The following is a 27847-nucleotide window of genomic DNA, read 5'->3' as shown; positions in this document are numbered from 1 at the left end:
ATGTCTCTAAAGGTATCTCTGCCTTCAGGGAAGGAGTCAGGGTCTTTGAACACTGAAGAAGATCGTGCCTGAAGGACTACAGCAAAACTGCTCCTTGTTGAGACAGAAGGAGAGGTGGGAGTGGGAGATCTCCTACCTGAATTGGTATCCCAAGTTGAGCTCCGGGGCAAATGGTTTGTCTGTGACAATTGTGGTGCCAGTGCCAAAAGCCAGGAGGGTGGAGGTGGTCCAAAGTCTGTTCCCAATGAACAGCTGGAGAGCATCAGCAAAAACCCCAGTGTCATCCAGGGTTGCTGTGACAGTCACATGAACATCACCCCTGGCGGGGATCACTCCTTCCCTGGGTTCAATAACATAGCAGTGAGGTTTACAAGCCTGTAAGACACGCATAATGTGCATTTAGGATGGAAACCATACACCCTGGTCTCTTATGGGGTGTAAGAAAAGGAGAAGACTAAAGAGGGGAGGATAAAAATCCTAAAGGCCTAATTTCCCTAAATTTAAGCTGCAGTATTGGGGAACAGCAGAGCTTACACAACCTGTATTTTCCCCTCCTTTAACAGACTCTCACCTAATTAACCCAGTTTTGCCCAACCCAAGGGACGCTTATCCTCAGGAGAGTGTTCCTTCCCCAGTCCTTCTCTGGAGTGTGTGCCAAGGAAAGCTGCTTTCTCTCTCCTGGCTTCTCACAAAGGCTCAGGGCCAGAGGAAGTCATGACGGCTCAAATCCCACTCCAGAAACCACACAGCTGGAGGACACTGCTGAGAGCCTGAAGAATATCTCCGCAAAACCAGTTGAGCAAAACCCCAACACAAACTATCCTTTCCCAAGAGGCCCTCAATGCTTTTCAACGTCCCCTAAAGGACCGAGGCCCTCACTTCCCACTGATCATCCGCTGTAGAGAGGTGCCCCAGGGCCTTCTGCTTTGGAAAAGTCACCTCTAAATGGTTATGGCAGAGCAGGAAAGAAGGAAGCAGAGGGAAAACTGGATGACATGTGCTCAGTGGGCATGGCCCACTCTTCCTAAGAACTCGTGTCCTCTGGTTTCTCATGGGCTTCACAGATTGGCCAAGAGAGCTGGAAGCTGCCCAAAGGAGGGAGGAAAGGCCCCGCACCAGCACAGCTGTACAGACACAGCTCTGCAGGTCCAGCCCTGGAACGAGCACGTGAAGCCCATCCTTTACACACCAGGCCCACCCAGCCAAGGTGCATTGCTCCCTGAAGAGGTGGAAGGCAGAATTTCATTGTGTAGTTCGAGAAAGCTGTCCTGGAAAAATCCCTCACTTTAAGGTTACATTTATCCCCCAAACTGCAGGAAAAGCAGCAAGAGGAAAAATCATGCCCCTCCTCCTTGGCTCAGGAGGCTGTGGCTGGACTTTCCCACATGGCCTGATGCTTTATCCACAGACACAAACAAGTCCACAGGATCAGGTTTTAACCAGCTCCAAGTTCAACACACCCAGCATGGAGAAGAACAGACCTCAAGCCCCTCAGAGATCTCCCCCTCCAGCAGACATCCCACCCAGCCCCAGGCCCAGCCTACAAGCCCTTCCTGGCTGCAGCAGCCCTGCTCTCCCTGCCAGGGGAGCAGCCCCAGCTCCTCTGCCCTATGCAGCCTTCACATATTAAACAGCCATTCTCTGCAGCCGGTCCCCAAAGATGCTCTTCAAAGGCACAGAGACCACAGGCTGGGGGGGTGCACAACCCCCACACATGTCTTTGTGTGGACAGCCCAACTGGCCTGACCCACAGCAGGTGTGAAAATTGCCTCCCCACCAGCAGTCTGAGGACAGACCTCACACCCTCTTCTCTACCATGAACAGCAGTTTGGCACAAAGCAAATGTAGATGGCACAGGGAAAGCACAGGGAAACCCATGCTCTCCGAGGAGCAAAGGACCACAGGTTTCTCTTGATCTCAGAGCTCAAAAACCGTGACACACACAGCTAAAGACCTTCCATAAAATTATGGGAGAACTCGTCAACACAATCCAGACGAATTTCTGCTCCAACATCTCTGCACCTGATTTCACTGAGGAGTGCCCCAGCTAAAACCACTCCAGAGCCAGGTTCCTTTTGCCTCACCCAGATGGAATCTTGGAGTATCTCGCTTCCTCTCACACAGGCCGATGCATATAAAAACCACGTCATGGCAGCTTGTAATGTCAACCAGTCAATTTCCCTGGAAAACGGCCCCACAGATACTTACAATCTCTAGCCTGAAGTCTAAATCGACGAGACCTTCGTTGAAGAGGCCAAAAGCTTGTGAATTAGGCCTTAGCACTAGGATCCTGCCGAACTCTATCAGCCTTGGACTTATGTAGACTGCTGACAGCCGTCCAAGGCTCTGTAGTTCTGTTCTCTGTTACAGAAAGCAGGCAAGAAAGAGTAAAAAAAAAAAATCAAACCCAAACAGGGAAACCTAAAAAAGCTTAAACAGCTCAACCCAGCTCAAGTTATTTCTTTAGGGACAGCTACCATTCTCCAGCTGAATTCCTGGGATTTTGGGGGGAAAAAAATAAAGCTTATGTATTCACCTCCAAATTGAAAAGGATTAAGTAAAGAGAAACTTTCAAACTACAAATTATTGGTCCAAAGGTAGAAGCTTTGCAAGAAATCTCTAGTTAAGATCAGGCTGACAGTTAAACAACTGGTTCTTCGGGTGGGGAGAAACTCTTCTCTTTAGGTAAGCAATCTGATAGTTGAAAGCAAGTGCTCAGTCAAACTTCAGGCTCCCTGGCACAGCCTGCACTGCCTGTCCTCCCTGTTGACTGGTTTACATGCAGTGCCACAATGGCCCAGGTTCAGATGTTTGGTGCCATCCAGGGAATTTGGCATCACCATTTCCATGTTTTAATGTAAGCTTAAATCCTTGCAACTACTCTTCAGATGCCAGCTTTCCTTTCTTTTACAGAAAGCCCAAGGTTCCCAGAAATCTTCTGACATCCTCTTTTGTGCTGTGAGGTAACATTTTAAAAAAGATGTTTCCAAAGTTAAGAGCATTTTAAAGAGTAATTAAAATGATCCTCAATTCCAGCTTAGATGAACTACCTTCTGGGTCAGACACTGACATTGCCACCTATAAGGCACGAGCTGTTTATGCCACCAGTCCCTGCTGTCCTTCTCCACAGCAGCCTGTGCCTCTTTTCCCCGGAAGAATCCCCGCACACTGTGCACCCTGCCAGGACCAGTTGCACGAAGGCACACACCTCCCCTTGCACTCACCAGTGGGTTTCTTGCATCCCCAAACACGCCGGTACAAACACTGGTGCAACGCTTGCCCAATCTTTGGATTTCAACTGTAACTGGAATCTCTGCAGCGCTCCGAGGCTGGAGAATCCCACAGGGTCTGGGGCTGGAGTAGAGCACAGGAGAGTCCTCCTCGGGTTCCTAGAAGGGACAGAATCAAATCCAGCTTCAGAGGGACCTCTGAAGAAACTTCAAACTCCTTAACATCCATCCCAACAGCAACTTACACACATTTTTAAAAATCCCCAGGACAAAGGTAAAAGGCACAAACAAGATCCAAGAATTGTAGGCTTAGCATTCTCAGGGGGTTCTGCAAGGAGGCTGCCAGCACAAGCACTGGTGTCTGTGGATGCAGCAGCTTTTCACAACCCTCGAAGATCTCCCACAAGAAAACACCCTGAAGACTAGAACGTAAGCCCTTTCCTCAAGAGATTAAACTGCATCCTAAAGCTAACATTCAGGTAGGATCCTGTTCTCAGCAGATCTTTAAGACTGAATAGAAACCGGCAAGGTCTTATCCAAACCCTCTTCCCCCCTAATAATCTCCACAGTAATATTTCAGAGGAGGAGGTGGATGTGATGCCAAACCTGGGGAATAAGCCCGTAGCAGCCAGGAAGGTGGGTGTTATTCCAAATGAAGAACTTCCTCACGAACGGGGCCTTCAGGTCGCACTCATGGAACCCCCGGTTTTGGGGGTACACTTGCAGCTCAGGAACGAAACATTTGGGCAAAGAGATGACCCCAAGGGAATCAGAGATACTGAGAGAATGGAGAACGTTTACCCCCAAAGATTGTGAAATGGAGCACAACACCTTTGTCACTGTCAAATACACATTTAACAGGCCTACGGTGAAAAATTGCCTTTAAAGTCCTCCCACTCAAACATGTCTTGTCGAGGAGGGGCAAAACCTGAGAGGCAGCACCCAGAGGCTGCCAAGTGCCCCAGGCAGAGCACTTGGTCCCACAGCTGCCTCAGCCCCTCCTTCGCCCAAGAAGGTTTGCAAGAACTCCTGGAACAGTCCCAGTGATCCATGAGCTCTGGGGGAGCCTTCCCAACAGGGATCAGTGCTCAGTAAGGCTCCAGGAACACACGACTCTAGTGTCTCAGTAAAAAGGACTCCCTTCTCTCCCATGGTGCTGTTACCCTGCCTGAGAACTCAGCTGTTTGCCCCAGCCTTGGAGGGCATGAGACATCACCTGCCCCACAGAGTGGGAGATCACTCCCTCCCAGTTCCTACAACTCCCCTGGTCCTTCACTCCACAGGTCCAAATACTGACTGTCCCCAATTGCACTTGCTTTTCAAACATGGCAGCCCAGGCACTGACGAGATGGCTCTGCCTGGGAGTGGGAACAGCACCAGGGAACTGCATCCCTCTTGTCATTAAACTGACACCTAGAGCAGCACAGCAGGATGGAATTCTGCTGGAGCAAGAACAACTTTTGCTTTAAGCCTGAGAACATCAAAGCTCAAAACAGGAAGCAGAGAGAAGGGGAAAAAGTAGAGCTGACCTGCCACATCAAGGACTGATTTCCCCTCTGAAGATCCTGCCCTCACCTCTCTTGCTGTGAGCCACTTCCCCACTGTCACGTGCCCTCGTTAACAGAACCAGACCCTGACCCTCAGCAGACTGCTTGGTGTGCCCCAAGCCAACGCGGGCTGGTTGCAACCCAGCACAACTCCACCTCTTGCAGGAAGAAGGCGAGGAGGCCCTTGGGAAATTTGCTTCACCTCAAGCACCAGGTCAATAAATGATATCATTCCTGGTCCCTTTAGAAAACGACCCAGGACCACGCTGGGCTGTCAGCAGGGCTGCTTTTCACCACAGGCTGCTTTTCAAGCACTGCTGTTCTCATGTCCAGCTGGGCAGAACATGAGGTCATTAAACAACACGTCTCCTTGGGAGCTGCAGCCAGCACGTCCTGTGCAAGGCAGTGCGCTGGGGGAGGCCAGGGAAGTGCTGGTACCTGGCCTTGATGATCAGTGATGCCACTCCCTTGCCAAACCACTCCAGGTCCACCAGCAATTTCCGGTTGTATTCCGTCACAGTGTTGGAACACAGGGTCACCTGGTGGAAGAGAAGAGCAGTAAATTCTTCTTTACAAAAGCTCATGACTCACGTGTGATGTCCTCCAGTTTTTGTGGTAAGAAAAGGGAGGATTTTGCCTTAATTCTTCTGCCGCTCCACGTGTAGAGCAGTCTCTAAGAGTGACAAAAGCCTTCTGGCAAATACCAGATTTGTTAAGCACACCTTGCTATCAGGGCATAGGTCAGCTAAATTAAAACATTAGACTAAAGCTCTGTGCAGCACTGTGTTCAAATTAAGGGGCAAATTTTCATCTGACTACAATGACATAAATGCAGTGGAAATCTGCTGACTTGAACAGAATGAGTTCAGCTTTACAGCAGGAAGCTGAAGACAAAGCGTGGGCCAGCAGGTGCTGGGCAGTTCATGGCCGCAGAGTTTTTTGCCTTCACTGGAGATCCCTGCAGTGAACACAAATCATTCTACTCCCCAGGACAGGAGAAATGAGACCAAGAAGAAAAGCAAACTGCTTTATATAATGACATCTGTCTAACAGCCACCTTTGGTCCTCGTCCGTCCTCTGCCCACTTGCAATCAAAGACATTGCTCTCAAAAACACCAAAATGCCTTCAGTACTTGACCATTATGGGACATGATTTCAGCTTGTGATTTTGGAAACAAATCAGTGCTCCTTCAGGAACGTCCCGAGTAACCCAGCTCACAGAGGCCCCACGCCAGTGCAGATCCTCGCTCACACGATGATCAGAGCTGGCATCAGAGCTAAAGCCCTCCCACACTCCCGTGAAGCTTCAGACCCGCTGCTGAAGTGTGTGTGGCTGGACTCTTCCCATACCTCGATATCCTGGTGTTCCTGGGATTGGAGGGTCCTTTCGCTGGGGTTCAGTGTAAACTCCCGTGGCTTCACAGAAAAATGAATTCCCTCCCTCCAGGAGGGCTCACTGTCGCTGAGTATTTGCTCAAAGCTGCTAACAGCAGGCTGAGTGCCATCGTCCGGCACCCGCGAGGTGTTAGTGAGGCGACAGGTCTTGGTGTAGGGAAAGCCTAGGAAAAGGACACAAATATCCATTTAGGCACCAGTTATGTCGTGACTCCCGGTGGGAATACCCTGGTAGCATGAAAGCGTGATTGGAGTTTAGCTCTTTATTATCTGAACTACAGATTACTGAGAAGCTGCAAGAGGAATTAGTCGTCACTTAGTTCCCTTTAACACTGATTCCAGACTGTAGCCTTGAAAATGCCTGCTCTTAGCCCTGCTCAACACTGCAAGCTTCTCTCTTTCTGATGGGGAGAAGCTCCCTCACCTGCCCCAAACCAGCACCAGTTATTTCTCCCTGATGACTGTGCACCCAGACCAAGCATTTCCTCTGAAAATTCAAACTGTAAAATTCCCTGTTAAGTCTGCCAACACTCCTACCCTTTTCAAGATACATAAAGAGTGAGTCGCCATTGAGAAGAAGCTACAGCAGAAGAAAGTGAGGATGGAATCAGGAACTAGAACGTGATGCAAAGCACCCTAATGCAGTTTCTCTCTGCAGAATTCTTAAGGCGTCTTTTGGTTTGGGCCAAACAGACTGGGCATGTGACAGCTCAGAGCCCACTCAGCTGGAGGCAAACCCGAGCCTTGACCCAACAAGCGGGGACATCGCACCCATACTACTCACTGTGATTGCTGCCTGCAAGGGTTTACCCCACCTTAACTCTGAGATTTGCTTTCCATATTGGAAAGCCAGAGATAGTGCCACGCATGGTGGGGATGTCCTGCAGAGCCCGGACACCAGCCACAACCCGCTCTGCAGTGGACTGGCTGGCCAGCTCTGTGGGGAGGAGACTTCTCCCCAGGCCTGCTCACCAAGAGTCATTTGAACACAGGTGGGGGAAAAAAACAACTGCAGGCGCAGCCCAGAGCTTCTCTGTGCCCATCAACAGTAATCACTGCCGGCTCCAGCAGTGACGACAGCAGGGAGGCAAGAGAAGCACAAAAGGGACAAACACAGATGTCAAAACCTCAAATGAGACTGAGGTCACCACATGCAGACAACAGTCAACAACAGTTAAAAAGAAGCAAAGATACAACAGCTGCCTTCAGCTGAAGAGACCTTAGGAATGCGTTTCTACCTGTTGCCTTTCTTGTTTCATTTATTCAAAAGGCAACTTAACCAGTGCCTCAGTGGTGATGCAGGGTGGCGAAGAAGCAGATCAGGAGAGGCAATTAGTTTTCTTAAAACGTTCAACAACTTCATTGTTATGAGTTTAGGTTTCGTAGTGAATTTTGGCCTCAGTCTGGGAAGGGAAATACAGGGGGTTTGGGGTGGTCTCGGCTGTGCGGGTGGGCTTTTCCATCCGGGGCTCTTTGGGAGCTGTGCCGTGATGCCGCGGGCGGTTGTGAAGTCGGAGCCGAGGTTTGCAGGGGGCAGACCTTTCCGTCCTTCCGCCGGGGCTCGGGAAGGTCGGCAGCGTGCTGCTGCGGGACGTCGTGCGCTTGACGCCGGGCTCAGCACCGTGATCGAACCTGCCCGCCGTCCCCGCTTCTGCCTGCTCCCGATTGCCAGTGCCCACATCTCCTGCTGCCCGTAGTTTGCAAAAGCAGCGATTTCCTCCTTCCCTCCCTGCCCGTGCCGGCTGGGAGGGAAATCACTGCCCTGCCAGAGCCCACCGCTCCTCCAGCCTGTGATCATAACCACACCAAAGGGGAAAACAGGACTCGGTGGGTTGGAAACTTCTGGCATTGCGTTGTCGTCTGTGCTGTCCGGATATACTCTAGTAACGAACTGCTATTCCTTTTCCATATTTTTGCCTGGAAGCCCTGTAATTTCAAAGGTACAGTAATTTGGAGAGAGGAGGGTCATCATTCCATTCCGTGAAGATTGCCACCTTCCTTGGCAGAATCTGTCTTTTAAACCAGGACAGAGACACCAGAAAATACTTGCTCCTATTTGATCCCACAATGGCAAAATGCTACCTGAGGCACCTGCAGTTCACACCCTGAAGAGGCTGTTGTGGCAGAACATGAGCAGTGCTGGATGCTTTTACGTTCAAGTGCTCCATTTTGGAGCACACAGATCCCTCCCGCTGTGTCCCAGCGCAGGGAACACTCACCAAAGGAGATGTCACCGAAGTCGAGCTCATCGGTGTCGAAGTGTAAAGTCGGCCCGACGACACACCCCCTGCGATGACAGGGACACAGGAGGAAATGGCTGCGTTAAAGGGAATTGCAAAGCCTCCGGCTGTCGTGGCTTGGGGGCACAAAACCTGGTGTCAGGGGCATCGTGGGTTTCAAATCAACACACCACCATGTGCTCAGCACAGTGTCCATGTGCACAGGAGGCAGCTAAAGCCAAGAGGCCAGCAGCCCACAGCCACTGATGGGGCTTTGGACGCAGGGCAGGCAGGAAAAGCCCCCAAGTTGCCGGTGGTCCCATGAGGGACCCTGAACACCCACCCAGACCTGTCTCCGTGCCTCAGTTTCCCCATCTGTAATGGGATGGACATAAAGGTGTCCCCACAAACTTCTGTAACCAGCCTTTCCAGCCACAGGTTCCCTGCTTTGCTACTTGGCTGTAACTGGTCTTCCAATGGAGGAGCTTTCTCAGGAGATTTTGACCCACACAATCATTACAGACAGAGTTTTGAGACATGAAGCCAGGGGAGCCCCAAACATCCTCCAAAAAGAGCATTAACAGTTCTACACAGTGGACAGATGAATCCTAGAGGAAAGGACCAGCTTGTCACTAGTGCACCAGCTGGCACAGCCAGGAGCAATAGCTTAAACAACCAAACATGGGTGTCCTGAATCTACCACACCTCCTCCCCTGGCCTTGAACTCAGCAGACAGGCACTAAAAGTCACCAACATCCACTGAAGGCAGCACTTGAAGCTGCCCAACACGAGTTTATTTCATGGTTGACGCCAATTAATGCGCACCCTGCCTTTTGGTTAAAAGTCAAGGACCAGTGAACTGTGTCTTCTACTGTGTTCACAGGATTGTCCCTGACTCTGCTCTACACATCTCAACAAGAGACACCTTCTCTTGCTCAAGGAGAAAGCTGCTTATGGAATAACATCCCACGCATGACCAGTTTGGGGAAGGACAGAGGAGAATCAATTATTTGATGGTGAAAGGTTCCCTCTTGATTTCCAAAATAAAAATAGCAGCACTTTTTCTCCAAAAGCAAAGCCAGTGTAGTTGTTTCTCTACTATGGGCAGACCTAGTCAACACTGTTCTCCTGCTAAGTAATAAGTTTCATGTTCTTTTAATCCATCTCCCTTATCTTATTGGTATAATCAACTGCAGATTGCTTTCATTTCTTTATTGCCCTGATCCAGTGCCTCCCAACAGCAGCAGCCTAGCTCCAAAGCTCCAGAGCAGCCAGCATCAGCTTTCCTGCTTACACTACGTTATCCTACCAGCACACGCCTCAGGCTAGCAGGGACAAGCCCTCATGCTGCTGTGGTCCTGAGGACTGAGCTCTGCCTCCCCCATCATCACCCCTTCTCCCTTCTGCAGGGCCAGGATTATGGGATGAAGCCCATGTCCTTGGGACGGTTCCTGCTGCACAGTTCCCTGTCTCCCACATCAGCCTTTTCCTGGCTGTGGAAAGGAGGTAGCAGAGCACTCTGCACAGGAGCTCGGAGCACAGCCTGCCTCCATGCATGGCCATGAGAGGTGAGCTGAGGCTGCTGCTGCCCGTTTGGGATGGATTATTAACAGAAGTTTTTCAAAACACTGCTGCTGGTGGAGAATCACCCAGGCTGGCCCATCTCCAAAGCCCTGGGGGCCTTGCTGGGTGCTCAGGGGGGACATCCCAGAGCAGCTACTGCCCAAAGCTGATCCATGCCACTGCCTGCCATGGCCCAAGGCAGAGGGACATCCCTGCAGGGAGGAGTCATTCCAGCTCCCGGGTACCACACAGGGCAGCAGGCACCCCCACACTAAGGCAATGCCAGGATCAGAGCAGAGATTAAGACCTCAGGAAACATCTTTTTTCTCTGCCCGACCCCAAAATGAGGTAGGTGGGGGATGTCCCAGAGACAGCTACAGATGTGCCCACCCAGAGTAAGCTCCCAGAGTCCTTACTCGATGGTCAGGATCACAGGCGTAGGAGATCCAGCCACACGGAACTGGAATGGTTCCTCAAACCGCCCCAACACGGCGGCATCCAAGGAGATCTGAATAGTCTGGATCCCACCTGGTGCAATGAGGCCCTCCTCGGGTACAAACTTGAAGCAGCAGCCCACTTCCGTGTTTGAAGGGATATAGGTGAAGGGAGCATCAAGAACTCCTTTGTTCATCAGTTTCACCTGCAGCAGCAAGAAAACAAAATGCAAGTACACGTGAAATCTTCCCTTCTTGGGAGTCATTTTCTAATGGCGCAATTAACACCCAGAAAAGGCAGAAGATGCTTTGTGCTGCTGGACGGCAGAAGTCAAAAAAATACAACAGGACAAGTTCTGCCTTTGGGTTTTCATGCGAAGCTCACATAACTCCACATAACTGGAGTCACCCTGGGGTTATCCCACGGACACAGAGCAGTCCACCTCTGGTCAGTAGCACCAAGCTCATTCAGACCTGGCCCTGAGAGCAACGTGGGGTGATTGCAGCTGCGTAGTGAATCACCACAGAGCTGCTGCTGCCCCAGTCAGCGCAGCTCCAGCAGTACCGTATCTACGCATTTACCTTTTCCCATACCGTGAAAACAATACACTGAGAAGGAGGCATCAACATCAAAATGTACAGACAGCGCCATCTTTTGGTAAGAAAACTCAACGTGTCTTTCCCTTCCACAACCAAACTTCTGAAAGTGTCTGGCATGATGTAGTGCCTCGTTTTCTGCCTCTTTCAGTTGCTCTCTCTTTTTTTTTTGCAAACTTGACCCCCAACAGGGGGGAGGCAAATAGGTAGAAAAATCTTTTGCTTTATTCCCAGGAACACTTTTCTCTTTGTAGAGCCAGAGATGCACCAAGCCTGAAGTGTGGTGAGGGATTGGACAGCAAGGGAAAGAATCCTCAAGCCCTTTGCAAGGGCCTGCACTGAGCCAGGAGGCTGGATGGCTTTCCTGTGACTTCCAGGAATGAGCAGGAGACACTTGACTAAAAGTTGTTTGCGGTGGACTGAAGCTCAAATGTAGCCAGTTTGTCCCAGCCGCTTCTGAAGAGCCCAGTACAAAGGTGCCTTGTGTCTGGTGCTGCCACAAAAGCCTCTGAACAGCTTTTTGACCCAGCGTTGGGTCAAAAGGGGTTGTTTTGCAGGAAGCCTCCCAGCTGATCCCTATGGAAGGCTGCCCAAAAGAAGGGACTGGGGCTTCATGAACAACAGACACATTTTTCTGGAACACCCCCTTCCCCCCCCGCCCAGATTTGACCAGTACATCAGCTATTCCCTGCTCACAACTGCCCAGGTTGCCAGGAATTCCACAGGTCCACCAGGCTTGCTGCTGCCTCAGGAGCCATCAGGATCCATCCCAACCCCTGGTGCTCACCTCATGGGTGTGGGCGGTTTTGACAAAAACTTCCCCAAGGTTCGGGGTATCACAGCTGAGTTCAACCAAGGGTCTGCGGCCTTCCCCTCTGAGGTGCAGGGCCAGCCTGCTCTCACGGCCTGGGGAGAGATGTCCATTTCAGTACAATAATTCCCTCTGTTCTACTGGATTTTCCAGGCTGCCTCAATGCTAGACCCTAAATCTGAGCTGCATGCAACCAGCTCTTGATGCTGCAGCAGAAGATATGGACCCTTCTCTTCCCTCAGGAGATATCCCCTGGGGCTGACTTGCAATTTCTAACCCATTCCTTGGGCTGGTTTCCAATTTTAGCCACCAGTTTGCTGAGTTTAAAACATCTCTGGTGTCCTGTAGCGACAGGCCAAGGAGTGACAGGTATAAATTGAAAGAAAGGAAATTTAGGTTAGATATTGAGAAGAATTTTTTTACTGTGAGGTGGTGAGACGCTGGAGTAGGTTCCCCAGGGGAGTTGTGGAGGTTCCAGCCCTGAAAGTGTTGAAAGCCAGGCTGGATGGGGCTTGGAGCTACCTGGTCTAGTGGGAGGTGTCCCTGCCCATGGCAGGGGCCTTGGCACTAGACAGTCTTTGAGGTCCGTTCCATCCTTAACATACTATGACTCTAGGGTTTCCTCCCCATGCACTTAGAGGAGCTTTGAAATCCATTCATTGAAGGCACAAAGCTCACGAAGACTTTGGCAATTGCTACCTGGCAAACTGCCAGGCAACAACTGCCAAACCACCTGGCCCAGCAGCACAGGACTGCTGTCCTCCACTTCTGACACTCGGCACTGTGTTCTGTTTGCACAGACTGAGAGCTGCAAGGTGACAATTCCCACACAGGGAGAGAAGCAGGTGCTGGCCAAGGGTGGTCCTTCTACCAACACCCTGGGCTCAGCGGGGCTCCGCCTCCGCTGGCCTGGTGGTGTCTGGAGGTGATCCAGGCTCAGGGAGCACATTTCTAACTCAGCTGCGACTGCCTGATGGTGGATCCATGTCAAATGGACCCATCCTGGAGGCCAGTGGTCTAGAGGGGCTTAGTGCTTGTTCACTAAAGCTGTTCTGCTCTGCAGCTCCTTGGCCTTTGAGGAAATGCTGGCAAAGCCGTGCCATGAAAACATCTCCCTGCACTGCCTGGGTTGTTCTGGGATCAGCAATCCAGACACAGGTGTTCCGAGCCCTGGCCTTGCATGGGAGACTCCCTGGAAGCTGCAGGGACACTGGGGATGTGCCAGCACTGCCCTGCTGACCAGGAACTCTTCCCAGCAGTTACATGGGAGCCCAGTGGGCTCAGGCTTGCTCCATGGCTTCACTGTGGGTGAGAGAAGCAGGGGAAAGGAGCTGTACCTGAGATGTCACAGTAGGCCACACTCTGATACTCCAGTGCTTCCAGGGGTTTAAAGGTCACCTTGATTTCAGCCGAACAACGTGGCCCAATCTCTCCCTCCTGAAACAGAAAGAGACAGAAAAAGATTTATCTTCAAACTTCACACTTCTTGTTTTCAACCACTCCTCTAAGCCTTTCTTTAGAGCATCAGTGATGAGTGAACAACATAAGGAGCCCAAGGAAACACTCTAAACCCAGCTCAACACACCACTGGGCGCTCTCAATGCTCAGCTGATCAGCCCCCACTCTCCACAATGTTCCTGCTGCTCTGACACAAGCTCCTGGTCACATCATGCTGCAGTCAGCTACAGTGGTACCTAACTGCCATTGTGCACTGGTGGCTCTTGGCCTTAGACGGGCCATAGGAGTAACCAAGAACACGATCCCCTTCCTTGGAAAGAAAAATATTAGTTTAACCTTTTTTCAAAGAAAGCAGAGGTTGGGATTATTCTAGGATTTACTCCAGGATGAGAAGGGATTTTGCACTGTGCAGACACCAGGCATTCATCATCTCTCACAATGCCAATACTCAGAATCAGGGCTCTGGCTGATGGGAGGACATGGGCGTTTGCTTGCATAAACAGAAAAAGAAAAGGTTTACTGTCCCCGTGTGCAAGAGAACTCAAAATGCCCATTATAACCTCCCACCCTTGTGTCCAGGCTCACAGATGACACTGGGAGACTCACAAACAGTGCGAGTCGTGGTTAGAGGAAGGGACAGGCATTTCTACGATTAACCTTGGGCTGAATTTGGCCTCCTTTTCCCAGCGAACCCTTGCATGCTTCAGGTCAATCCGTGAACTGGCACTGCTCCAACACCCTCCGCTGAACCTCACGCAGCAGCACGTGTCGGGGGAGCCCCTACCTACAAAAACTGCTCCCTGTGGACACTTCAAGGACACGGAGTGCCCTGAGCTCGAGCCCTGGCAGCAGAGCTCAGCTTTGTCAGGCTCCCAGCCCTGCCTTGAGCCTGCAGGGCAGAAATACTTTCAGCAGTGAGCTCTGCAGCCGCACCAGAAACTCCATGCCCTCCCTCTGAGCACACCGAGCCAGCTGAGGACCTGCTGAGTGACCGCACCCGGGGAAAGGGGCGGGGGTAGGGTGGGCGGGAGGAGGAAGAGGAGGAGGAGGAGGAGAAGGAAGAGGAGGAGGAAGAGGAGGAGGAGGAGAAGGAGGAGAAGGAGGAGAAGGAAGAGGAGGAGGACGAGGAGAAAGAGAAGGAGGAGAAGGAAGAGGAGGAGGACGAGGAGAAAGAGAAGGAAGAGAAGGAAGAGAAGGAAAATGAGGTTCTCAGCTATCACTTACCATTGGCTCAATGAAAAAAAAGTCATTGGAGAACAGCAGGGGGTCTTCTTGCACCTTTGCCTTCTCCTCCTGGACCTTTTGGCTCAGGAGGGAGGTGCGATTTTCACAAAAGCCCTTCACCTTCTTTATTTTTTTCTCCTCCATGAAGTCTTCCATCCAGACCTTTGGTGGTGGCTCCAGCAAATCACACTGCCTGCAGCCGCAGGGAGAGACAAAGCCAGCAGGTCATTTAATATATTTGCAGAGAGAAGCGGAAGTGCGGGAGAGCAAAGCACTTGGGGAGGAGCGGCAGCTCCCCAGCAAGGGCTGACCCCAAGCCACGAGGGTCCCAATCGGATCAGAAGATAACTTGTTGTGCACAAGCTCAGCAGGTAGCTTTACTCCACACTTGCAAGCTCAGGAGAGCTTTGGAAAGCCAGCATCCCTCAAGAGAATCTCCTGCCTCAAAGCCTCTGCCAAAACTGAGGGAGAATCCACCAGCCACCTCAGCTGGCTTTTCCTACCACTGAGCTGCTCGGGGGAAGCAGATAAAGATCACGGAGCACCCACTGCAGGACTTCCCTGGGAAAGGGAGACGAAGCTGGGTTGTGGTTACGTGTTACCAGCATCGCTCTTTGTTTCTTCCATTTTGGACCTGCCCTGTTCCCTACTCTGCCTTTCACAAGAGCATCCCAGAGCACTTCCAAAGGAAATTGATGAATTCAGGCACCGCATCCCTTCAGTGACATCCAAGGTTTTATATGCATGAAAACAGAGGCTGTGAGAGGGGAAGGGACTTCTTGGTGCAGGAGACAGACAGCAAACTCCTGGAGAGATCATCTTTTCAGGATCCAGAGCTTTTTGGGTCCCATCCCAGTGCATGGTAGTAGAATGGCCAGAGAGGGAAAGGATCCTGCACTAGCTCCTCTCATAAAAAAAAGTCCTCTCTGCTCTGAGATCTCAAAAGCATCTCTGACAGCAGGAGAGTAGGCCTTAGAGCTAACACCATCCCTAAGACTGGAAGTAAGGAAAAACAAAATGTCCTGGTGACAGGCTAGGACACAAACTGGCATGAAAATAAATGTAATTGGAAAAAAGTATTACGAAGAAAAGAAGGGTAGTGGTAGTAAGTGAATCCCTTCTAAGGGGAAATGAGGGCCCTGTATATCGAGCGGATCCGTTCCACAGGGAAGCCTGCTGCCTCCCTGGGATCCAGGTACTGGATATCACCAGGAGATTCCCTAAGAACTAAAAGAACTTCATCTGTTCACCACTGTCTGGGGGTACAGTGACTGTGAAATAACAGAGTTTTCAACATTCAGTGAAACAAGGAGGGGCATCAACAAAACTTCCACTCTGGTCTTCTGGAAGGCAGCCTTCGGCCTGTTCAAGAGATTGTTTTGGAGAGGACCTTGGGAAACAGCCTTTACAAACAAAGGGGTCCAGGAAGGATGGACATACTTCAAGAAAGAAGTCTTGAAGGCACAGGAACAGACTGTCCCTGTGTGCTGAAAGATGAGCTGACAGGGAAGACAACGAGCCTGGATGGGCAAGGAGATTTGGAAGGAACTAAGGGGAAAAAAGAGGGCGTATTGCCTTTGCAAAGAGGGGCTGGCAACTCAGGAAACGTTTAAGGATGTTGCCAGGTCATGTAGGAAGAAGATTAGGGAGGCAAAAGCCCAATTAGAACTTGAGGAAATCCAGTCATTGCAATCAACCTTTCCTTCCCAAAATGCCATCCTTGGTTGGAGTATAAATGGAACTGGAATGCTGTGCTGAGCTCCTGCAGCCCAGGGACACACACCCTAATGCCAGGGATGGTTTACTTGGCCTAAACCATTCAAAATCACCAACACGCCCCTGAGGCCATGCATTAGTTTCAGTCTTGGGCCATGTATCTCACTGAAACGTATCTTTCAAACCAACCTCCTCTTCTCTTCATTGTCGGCTTCCTCAGTAGGAAACATCTTCCACTGGAAGTGGGCTGTGATGTTACTCCTGTTTCTGATGAACATGCTTGTGTGGCTTGATGTGGTGATGAAAGTCTTCTCAACCTTCATGGAATATGTGCTCAATCCAATGTTGACATCTGCAGCTTCTGCGCGAAGGAATGTGAAGAAACTTTCTTCACCTGGAACAAAGCAGAGTCTTTGCTCAGCTAGCTCAGTTGCTGATGGAAGCACAAGGAACAAAGCAAACCACAGGTCACGGAAGAAAGTGTCATAGCTTTTAAATGTATTAGCAGTTCCATGGATCAGTACATTTATCACGTCCTGACAGCTCTGTGTGTACTGCGTGAGGATGTCCTGGGCACCTCCTTAACCACCTTATTTCCAAGGTGTTTGTAGAGATTTGGCCCCAAGGTGACAGTATGTACAGTGGGATTTGTCAGATGTGCTCAGGTGACCCACTCAGACCACTGGGATTTCTGCATCAAAGTCCTTCAGGTGACACTGAGGAGCCCTGGTCAATCCTGGCTTGCCGAGGTCTCCCCTGCGCATCCCACGAGACTCCTGCCCCTCCTGATCCCTTGGATCCCTTGTTGCTGACAAGCAAATACGCCTGGGGGCATGTGGGCAGAAAAAGGAGACCCAGAGGAACAGGTGAAGTGACAGCCCACAGCAGGAGGGGACACAGGAGAGGAAACACAACCAGCCTGGCTTTGCAATATGACAAACCACTACAAAATGAACACCATAAAAATCATCATCATCGTCATCTTCCTGTCCAAACCCACAGCCCCATCAGTCTTGAAATATTTCATATTGTCCTGATCTCAAAAACCAAGATGGAGCATTTCAGGTTAAATACAAAAGGACAAGGAAAGATTAATAAGTACAGAGCAGCTTCTATATGAAGTCTGAATGGGATTCCTCAGTCTAGAAATCAAATGGGAGATGTGAGAGGTTTGCAACAGCATGAACGGCCTGGGAAATGGGGACGAGGAAAAATTTGTCTTGATTTGTCACCATACAGGAACTTGAGGGCCTGAAGATGTTATTAGGCAAAAACTGCATGGATGTGTAGAGGGCAACATAGTAAAAGGGTCTGTGACAAGCCAGTGGAGAAGCGGCATACAGGACAGAGGTGTGCAAGAAATACACTGCATTGGAGAGAGTCTGATGGAGACCTCGCAGCTCACATACAGCACTGCCCAGGAGTAAAATAAAACTTCACCCAGGCGTAGCCACACAGTAGTGGAGAATCAGGGTTCCTCCTTCCTCCACTCTGCAACACCCAGCAAAACAGAATTCCAAAAATCTCAGCCCTGTTAGAGGGGATCCACTTTTTCAACCATTTAAACACCAGCTATTTCAGTTTTCTTTGGGGCAGAGCTGGAACAGAGAAGGTACATCTAGAGGGAATTGAGGGGGATGAACAGGGAGTGATGGTGGAGAACTGTCCTGTGTCCCGTGCGTTGCCCAGCACTCACCTGTGCAGCGCGCCACCAGGGACCCGAAATGGTCACCGCGCGTCAGCGGGTGAAATCCCACTGTCACCTGCATGGTGTGACCAGGGCCCAGAATTCCTTCGGCTGGAACCACGGAGAAAGGACTGCAACACAAAGAGAGGATCAGGACTTGGGGGGAATTCTGGCCATGACATTCTTTCTGCAGTGCAGGTCACTTCAGCTCACTTGGGCAAGCAGGGAGCAAACAAACTACGGCCAAGACAGACAGAACAGCCAGGATCAGAAACAGCTACTGACCCACTTCTGAGGAGATCCAGCCCTCAGAAGATCCTGTGGGATAAAACGACCTAATCTCCCCCATACTCTGCATCCAGCCTTCTGACTGCCAGCAATCCCATCAGAGAATGGTTTGTGAAAAGCACAGAGAGAGTTAAGAGCTATCTGCATGCATAACTTGACGCTGACTGCCTCAGGAATTTCTCATTTCCTGCTACCTATAAACTTCCTCTCAAGAGATGCAAATGTTAGGGCACTATCTCTCTTGTGAGATTACAGCCTAGGAATCAGACAGGGAGAAGGAACTTTCTCTTGAAGACCACGGAATAACTACTGTTGAATTTGCAGCGTGGCTCTTTGGTTTATTTTACCTTGAAAAGATCCTGAATTAGCACATTTTGTCAGCATTTCAATGAAAGCTGCTCTACAAAAAGGAGCAATCAAAACTCTGAAAGAGTGCAAATGCAGATTAGAGCAATACAGTGACATGGAAACAAGACCCAAAAGGAGGATGCCATTTACAATCTGAAGGATCCAATCCCAGCCATATGAAGCACCATTAGCAGGAGCACATCGAGGAGGCAGAACAGGAGGGTTTTGTGTATTTACCAGCAGTGCAGTCTGGGGCCCTGGGTTGTCATCCAGGCTGGTAACTGTTTGCTTGGCTCACCAGACAAACTCTGCGCAATGTGTTGGAAATAATTACGCAAATGTCTTGGTGCACTTTGGATGTAACAGGAGCAATTAGGATTGGTCACCAGGTGAACAGTTCTTGCCTGACAAACACAAGACTCCGTGCTTTGATGCTCAGGGACAGCTCAGGTGAAATGTGCTTCTGCCCAGAAGTTGCTGGGCTTTGTGCTCTTCCACAGCCCCACTGAGGAAACAAAAGTTCCTCAGTGCTTTGCTGGTGGTCAATCTGTGCACAGAAAGGGTGTTCTGGGGAGTTTGGTGATGAACTTATCACACACAAAAATATAGAGAACATCTGGCAAGCGGAATTTCATTCATGTCAGTAGTGACAGCTGATGAACTTGCTTCAGGTTCTGCTCACTAAGGACCTATTGCTGCAGTTATGGGCCTGACCTGCTCCATTACCACTAGTGAGAACATCACTAGTGGCTGATGGAGAAGCCTTGGGCCAGCAATGTTTATGTGCTGGATGTGAGACTTTGGGGAGAGAGGAGGAAAGACAAGGCCCCAGCAGCCCCGGAGCCCGATTACTGTACGAGCTCCCACATCTGCCCCGAGGGTGAGCCAGCACTGCTGCAGGTCTCTACTGGGGCTTGGGGGATCGGTGCCTGGTGTGGGCAAGGCACAGGATTTTTTTCTTATTGTTTTGTCAGGAATTTTGCCAGAAAGAGAAGCTGCCAGTTAAGGGAGTCCCTGGCCACACTTCAGCACTCCCCTTCCCTTCCCTTCCCTTCCCTTCCCTTCCCTTCCCTTCCCTTCCCTTCCCTTCCCTTCCCTTCCCTTCCCTTCCCTTCCCTTCCCTTCCCTTCCCTTCCCTTCCCTTCCCTTCCCTTCCCTTCCCTTCCCTTCCCTTCCCTTCCCTTCCCTTCCCTTCCCTTCCCTTCCCTTCCCTTCCCTTCCCTTCCCTTCCCTTCCCTTCCCTTCCCTTCCCTTCCCACTCCTGCCCCATGTTACATACTCCTGCCCTCAGATGGCAGGATGCGAATAACACTCCTGGGAGTGACCTCAGGGGTTGCGTGAGAAAGAAGATATCTTCTTATTTTCAAATTACCAGGAGAAGAGGATCCAGCCAAGTTTCAGTTGTCAGGGCTGAAAAACTGAGTGCAAATCAGCCCTTGCATCTCCTACATCCCACCCCAGGCTGTACCCACCAGACTCCCCTGTTCCTGCTGGAGCAGTCATCTCTCATATAGACCTGGCTCCCCAAGACCCAAGGACACAAGCTCTACAGTTAAACTTAACTCCTCTGAATTTCAGTCAACATCACTAAGCTGTTCCCTGAGCCCACAGATAAGAAGGACTGTGAAGGAGACATCCCTGACGCTATAATAACCAAATGAAAACCACTGCCAAGAGATGGGGCTGGCAGGATAAATTTTGGCCTTTTATGGCTTGATTAGAGCAATATAGTGAGTTAATTGTCAGCTGTTCCTTAAGATAGTTCTCATCCTGTTAGATCTACCCTTTCAATGAATCACTACTGCACCCGACAGGCAGAAAAGATAAGGTCATGGAGGGGTTTTAATAGGTCTTCTTCGGCTTTTTAACTAGTCCATTTGTATGTTTGTTTCCTTGTATGGCATCTAAAGACAACTCCAGATCTCCCAATGGCCCCTTGCAATCCCCGGACACTGGTCTTGCTTTGAGCAGCGTATTTGCTCGGACAATTTCCAGAGGTCCCCTCTAGAGAAAGTTATTCTATACTTTTATCTTCTAAATCAGCCCAATTGCTTTTCACATAGTCACTAAATGTCTCATGTTTCTAATACACCTGTGCCTATGCCTATGGGCATGTGGTGTATTGATAGGCCTTGGAGGAGCTTGACATTTATGAAAGTTCCCAATGAAGAATTCATGATCTTTTGGCAAACATTTAACACAAACCAAAATGAAAAAACAGCAGAAACACAGGAACTTCAGAATATGTAAAATGAGATCTCAATGAAAGGGGGCACGACCTTATTCAGAGATTTAAAGCACGTGTTTGAAATTTTAAACCGGCTTTCAAAGGTTCATCGTGGAACGGAAGAGGGGACTGATGCCCTCAGCTGACAAGGGAAATCAGATCAGCTTTAAGTAACAGGAACTGCACCGGCTGCCTGCAACACAGCTCATGTTGGGCATCTGATGCAGGCACCACTGGAAAGCCATGTGCCTGTGTCCTCCCAGAGAATGGGTCTGTTTGGCTGACAGTGGTGAGTACCCATTTCAGAAGCTGCTTGTGCTCAGGAGGGCGCAAGCCAGCAACTAACATGTTCCAGCACCCCCCAGGAAATCTGGGGCAGAGAAAGCTCAAAGGCTGCATCCTGCTAAGAACACTGAAAGCAAGAGCAGATGTCATCCATCCTGCCCATTTCCAGCCGGCGACGCAGGGCAGCAGCTCCCATGCTCTGGTTCCTTTTGTTGTTCTTTCCCAACTCTGTTATCCCCCAAAGGTGTTTTGCACAAGGACAGATGAGCTGCCTCACCTCTCGGTGCCCAGCTGGTAATGAGCTGCCACACTACCACAATTCTGAATCAGCAGACTCTTGCGGGTGCTGCCCTTGACCGGACACTTTGAGAAGTCCAGCTCGTCTGGGAAGTCCAGGATAGCTCGGGCAGGGATGGCCCGAATTGGCACAACTATCCTTTCCTCTCCACTGACGCAGACGAGCTCATGGGAATAAACCTGCAGGAAAAGAAACTGTCTCAGCACAGGTCATTTGGTGCCATCTCCATGGCAGAAGAAAAGCCATTTCCTATATCCCTTCAAGGGTATCAATTTACCTATTCCACCCCCAAATGAACAATAAGTTCTACTAATATCTCACATTTTAAAGGCAGCAGTGCACTTTGCAAAACCTATCTCAGTGGCATTAAGCTCTTGTGTCACTTGGGTCATACAGACAAGTGCCCAGGGCCACCATAATTTTTACTCTCAATTTTAATGATGTTAAATAATTCCTAAGTCCCTTCTAAGGAACATGGAGCTAGGGAACACAGGACATTCCTCCTTAGGTTACTATATTCCCACGGATTGAGAATAGGACAAAGTGTTAAACTGAATCTAAGCAGCAAAAGGAAACTGAGAGAACAGCTGCACCCAAAGAGATCCTGGACCTCTGGCCTGGTGTAGAAATATCTGTTTGCTCAGAACTCCCCTCTAATTTTGCCTCTCCAACCAAGTCACGAGAAGAACAGTGCTAAGAGGTAGCAGGATGCTGTTGCAAAGAGCCTCTCTTTGTTTCCCTGCAAGGCCTCCTCCCTTCCATGCCATGTCCTAAACCCCTCTGTATGAACGAGCCTCCAGATCACAGCGCTGAGAGCAGACTTGCCAGGGCCTCGGCACTGGTGTTCAAACTTGCACGCAAAAGCACAATTGGCATGGAATGGGCGCCAGCTGACAGAGCAGCCACAGTGACAGGCATGAAGACAGAGCCGCAGCAGTGTCGCTGCCACCGGCTCTGGGCCCACAGGTCTGCCTGCCTGCAGGCTGTACCTGCCCTACACGAGCTCTTTCAGGCAGGTGTCCAAGTCCCCTGCAGCTCACCAAGCTCCTGCTGACTAAGGGCACCTAGAGCTCAGTGTGCCTGTGCCAGGCTGGGCCCACGGGCACAGCACATCCTCTGCCCTGGCCTTGCAGCCGTATCATGGTCAGCTGTGCTCTGGGACAGCACAGCCGCAAGGCTGGAGAACAGAGGGTGTGAAAAAGCACCGTCCTTGCTCCAGCCCCGGGTGAGGCAGGGAAGCTGTTGCCCGTCAGGAAGGCGGAAAGCTCTCTGACCTCTTTGTTCCTCTAGTACTTTGCAGAATAATGAAACCCCTTCCACTATACCTAGAGATGGCCAGACATCTATCAACACCCCTCTACCGTTTGCCTACTGTTCCCTGGGCATCTTTCTTCCCTTGGGAATGCTCAGAGGAATGTGCAGCGAGGGGAAGCAGGGCCTGTCAGGCCTGGGTGCAGGGCCTGACAGCACATGCCAAGCTGGGACTGGCTGCAGGCTGCCTGCCCACGGCCTGGAGCCAAGCTCACAGCATGGGCTGTACCCAGAGTGCAGGGACAACAATGGCTTTGGAGATAATTCTGTGTTTTGGCTCCTCCAGTCTCACCTTGTTCTCGTCAGGAGTGAAGTGGACGTGCACATCGGTAATGGCGCCTCCTGGCACGGCACGGCATGCATCACTGGGGCCCGCCAGCTGGAAGTAAGGTGAGCTCTCCATGGAGACCTGCACCCCCTGAAGATTCTGCAGGAAAGACATGGAACCATGATTTTGCCACTTGAGGAAACAGGACAAGAGGAGACCTGTCCATGCCCTGGTGACGTCCTTCCTTGACCCCTTTTCCAAAGCCCTTTCTGCTGTGGAGGTACAGGCACAGAATTCCCAAGGGTGAACTTGAATCCCTTCTGTCTGGCTCCAGCATTTTGGCCAGGGGCAGTAGGGCAGTGCCTGGTGGGAAGGAAGGGCCGAGCAGGTCAGCACCGGCAGGATGGAGACAAGAGCACCTGAACCAAATCATCTGCATATTCAACAGGGCCAAAAACCTGCTGATTTCTGCCTGCACACAGCTATGCAGTCGTGTTCCACGGAGGGAATGGGCTACCTGAAAGCATAACAGCACATTCTCCTGCGGGGAGGAAGAAATTCCTTTCTAGCAGGTCAGCTTTGGATAGGGCAGTTCTGGGGGATACAGTCATGCAGGCAGAGCAGCAAGAGAGGAGACCAAACACTGTGGCCTTACTGGGAACAAAAGCAAACCTGAAAAGCAAAAGAAGGAACACAGCAATCCCTAAAAAAGGGAGATGACAAAGAGAATTTAAAGCGCCAGTAAAGCAGCAAGGAAGAATCATCAACTGATTACAGCAATCACCTCCCCGAAAGTGATGGAAACACAGACAGGTTGTGCCTGTTGACTGTGGGCTTCAAAGGCATTTTCCTCCTGGAGAAACCTTGCAATTCTTTAGGGGAATGGTCTCTCGCCTTTTGACCCTTCTGGAATTTCCTCCCTACATGTCCACACCTAATTGGCTGAATGCCAGGACCCTCCCAAAATAGGAGACTAGATAAGACCCCTGGATTTCTTTGTTCTCTCTCTTTCGGCCCCTGGACCCCTTTGAGGAATAAACGACTTGGAATAATCTGGGGGTAAGAGCCTCTTTTGAAATCTTTTGTCCTGTCCCTTCGGAGATATTCCTCCAAAGCCTCTCCAGAGCTAGCCCTGGGGAGGGGGGCCGGGCCTGCGGGGGGAATATTTCAAAACATGACCAGCACTGACTCACAGTGTGGTTTCAGTATTAAAAGCCAACCTTGGCTCTCCAGGGGTTCTTGCTGCCTGTGCAGGCAAGCTGGGCTGCTGGGCATTCCCGCTTGCAGCCAGCAGGCCAAGTTCTGCTCTCTGGGATACACAGACACAGCAAACATGCATTTTCAACACATAGATATCAACCCCTGAGCACCAAAATGCTCTCAAAAAGTCTAAACCAGATGATTTTGAGTCCTTCCTGTCTCTTCCCACCAGCCCACTCTTGGCACAAGCCTCATTTAAGAAAATGTTTCCCTGACTGAAATTCAAATGGTCTCAGTTTTCCCCTTTAGAGTCCAACACGACTGCTGACGTTTTTCAACTTTTTCCCTCTCAGCTCTCTTGGGAAACTGCAAAACAGGAGCACATGGCTTTGGATGTTCTGTGGTTCTCCGAGGGGAAAGCAGAGCACCATGCTGCTTTTGGAAAATCTGAGCAGAGCTGGATGAATCTTAGCAGGAGCCTGAAGTGGCACCTAAAGGCCTCCTACTGCTTCTGCTACATCAATCTGATTCCAGGGCTGTTTCAGAACATTTCCTGCCGTGCCAGTGCCACTAATGATAGTGATTCCAGCAGAAAGCGTAGACGACTCAGCCCCTGAGCTTTGACTGTGAGCTGCACAAAGGGAGCCAAACAGGCTCATTTCCCCAGGCAAATGTCAAGGGACTGTGGAACGAGCCCAGGGGAGGGGATCTGATGCTTCCCCAGCTCAGCCCGTGGTGGGGACCTCACCTGCGCCTTGCGGGAGAAGCCTGGCAGCACCAAGTCCACAGACTCTCCTGGCTTCAGGTCCATTGACAGCGGCTCCAGCCCAAACACGGGGGCCGTACGTTTGCGCCTCTGGGAATCACGTTTGGCCTTGGGGCTACTGTGGGCTGAGGTGCTCTGGCCCTCCTTCCCAGCTGGCCTGTTACATTCCACCTTCCAGAAGAGCTGATGGAAGTGGTGGCCCCCATCTGTTAGTCTGAACTGATGAGCACAGGGAAGGAGGCTAGAAGAGAAACCAGAATGGAAAATAGTATGGGAGAAGCTATTGTCCTGGTCATCAGATTGCTCCCAATGAGGATTCTGAGCTGTTAATAGCTTGGAGACCGTCTTCATTTGCAGCTCTTAATGTGGACCGGGAACAGTGTCTGATAAGCTGCCCTTCTGATGTCGTTATTGCAAGGAGGAATATGTTTCTAATGGTAATGTAGCATTTTCCAGGCCAGGCTAACAGGATCTGGTGTTTTCCTCCAAAATGTGTGTTCTGGGGTGATTCATACTGTTACTGTATTTTGCATTAATCTGCACCCGAAACTGTTATTGAATCTTTGAGATCCTGCACCTGAGGCCCTTGTGTGAGGGGGTATGATTGCAGGCATTTTTAAAAGCCAGCGCGGAGGAAGTTTCTGGACGATCCCAGCAAGCTGCTAGAAATCATCTGTCTGCTCTAGGAGAGGAAACCAGGGGAGCAGGGGCTCTCTCGTTCATAGAAGCTTTGGTTTTGCACTGGTGGTCATTTGTAGAAACTTCATTTCGCAATCAGAAACTGTTTTGAAGTGAACTTTGCAAACTCTGCTGGCAACGGAAAAATGAGCAAGGTCCTGTGTAGAAGTGTACCTCACCTGGTAGGGTTTGCAGCCCCACAGTGGCAAGGAGGCTTCCATTTAAGGGAAGGATTTGGGTTCCATTCTTTGTTTCACTCATGAGGTAAAAACCAGAGGTTTTGATACCTTTTTTGGCCTTGTGCCAGGACGGACGCAGCCCTTGGATCTTTGAGACTGTGCCTCAAGCCCTGTTCCTATTTCTATTGGGCAGGATGCCAAGAATCCGGCCTGGATTGTTACATGCTTAAGAGAATAGACCAAGATCCTCAGGGCATTTTTGGGGTGTTGTAGCAAGTGCAAAGGTCCTCCTTGCACTCGGCACAGCTTTTTCTCTTTTTTCTGCATGGCTTCTTATTTTCACCTTAATTAAAACAGTTTTGCTTTTCAAACACCTCTGATCATGCTGCCTCGCTAATATTTTAGGCCATCCTGAGGCTGCCGGTCAAACCCAGAGGTGATGCACCTGAGAGGGCACCCTAACATTCTGGCCTCCCGCACAAGCATCAGTCCTGGGCAGGCAGGGCAGCAGCAGAGCCCACGAGCAGCGTGAGGAAGCGTTGGCAGCGGCACTGCAGGCCCCACACAAACCAGCAAGTTTCCATCTGCCTCTGGAACTGCTCTGCGGGCTCCTGCCTTCCCAGGGGGATTGTCACCCTCCCGTCTCTTTGTTCCCAGGGCCCCTGCTTGCCTGGCAGGTGCCATTTTGGAAGGGAAGGGTGCGATGCCATCTTCCCTTGGTCCCGCAGCCACACGGAGGGCCCGCCTCACCCAGGCGCCATTTTGGGAACCTTTTGTTCTGGGGGAGCCTGCGAGATCATTACTTGACCAAGTGAGGACATAGATGTGTTAGAACTGAAGGCAATTCAGTGGCAATTGAGCAACTGGTTTCTCTTTCAGTGGTTTTTGAGGGTACCTAGCAACGCTCAACTGGCCATCACATGTCTCTAAAGGTATCTCTGCCTTCAGGGAAGGAGTCAGGGTCTTTGAACACTGAAGAAGATCGTGCCTGAAGGACTACAGCAAAACTGCTCCTTGTTGAGACAGAAGGAGAGGTGGGAGTGGGAGATCTCCTACCTGAATTGGTATCCCAAGTTGAGCTCCGGGGCAAATGGTTTGTCTGTGACAATTGTGGTGCCAGTGCCAAAAGCCAGGAGGGTGGAGGTGGTCCAAAGTCTGTTCCCAATGAACAGCTGGAGAGCATCAGCAAAAACCCCAGTGTCATCCAGGGTTGCTGTGACAGTCACAGGAACATCACCCCTGGCGGGGATCACTCCTTCCCTGGGTTCAATAACATAGCAGTGAGGTTTACAAGCCTGTAAGACACGCATAATGTGCATTTAGGATGGAAACCATACACCCTGGTCTCTTATGGGGTGTAAGAAAAGGAGAAGACTAAAGAGGGGAGGATAAAAATCCTAAAGGCCTAATTTCCCTAAATTTAAGCTGCAGTATTGGGGAACAGCAGAGCTTACACAACCTGTATTTTCCCCTCCTTTAACAGACTCTCACCTAATTAACCCAGTTTTGCCCAACCCAAGGGACGCTTATCCTCAGGAGAGTGTTCCTTCCCCAGTCCTTCTCTGGAGTGTGTGCCAAGGAAAGCTGCTTTCTCTCTCCTGGCTTCTCACAAAGGCTCAGGGCCAGAGGAAGTCATGACGGCTCAAATCCCACTCCAGAAACCACACAGCTGGAGGACACTGCTGAGAGCCTGAAGAATATCTCCGCAAAACCAGTTGAGCAAAACCCCAACACCAAACTATCCTTTCCCAAGAGGCCATCAATGCTTTTCAACGTCCCCTAAAGGACCGAGGCCCTCACTTCCCACTGGTCATCCGCTGTAGAGAGGTGCCCCAGGGCCTTCTGCTTTGGAAAAGTCACCTCTAAATGGTTATGGCAGAGCAGGAAAGAAGGAAGCAGAGGGAAAACTGGATGACATGTGCTCAGTGGGCATGGCCCACTCTTCCTAAGAACTCGTGTCCTCTGGTTTCTCATGGGCTTCACAGATTGGCCAAGAGAGCTGGAAGCTGCCCAAAGGAGGGAGGAAAGGCCCCGCACCACACAGCTGTACAGACACAGCTCTGCAGGTCCAGCCCTGGAACGAGCACGTGAAGCCCATCCTTTACACACCAGGCCCAC

The 27847-nt window shown here is 50.6% G+C and overlaps 1 protein-coding gene across 1 annotated transcript in view; it reads right to left on the bottom strand.

The window, feature by feature from the left end:
* LOC136296100 (hydrocephalus-inducing protein homolog) overlaps positions 1-27847 on the bottom strand; it is a 117564-nt gene that overhangs the window by 65092 nt on the left and 24625 nt on the right. The window contains 9 exon segments of the mRNA XM_066194923.1: positions 5216-5316; positions 6128-6336; positions 8392-8459; positions 10371-10594; positions 11773-11891; positions 13134-13233; positions 14479-14671; positions 16384-16588; positions 17891-18012. Of these exon segments, the coding sequence (XP_066051020.1) occupies positions 5216-5316; positions 6128-6336; positions 8392-8459; positions 10371-10594; positions 11773-11891; positions 13134-13233; positions 14479-14671; positions 16384-16588; positions 17891-18012 (1341 nt within the window).

This window comes from Chamaea fasciata, unplaced genomic scaffold, assembly GCF_029207755.1.
Source record: "Chamaea fasciata isolate MVZ Bird 193981 ecotype frontalis unplaced genomic scaffold, bChaFas1.0.hap1 SCAF_12, whole genome shotgun sequence".
Taxonomy (NCBI): Eukaryota; Metazoa; Chordata; class Aves; order Passeriformes; family Sylviidae; genus Chamaea; species Chamaea fasciata.
The sequence above is the reverse complement of the archived record's forward strand: the minus strand, read 5'-3'. Positions and strand labels throughout refer to the sequence as shown.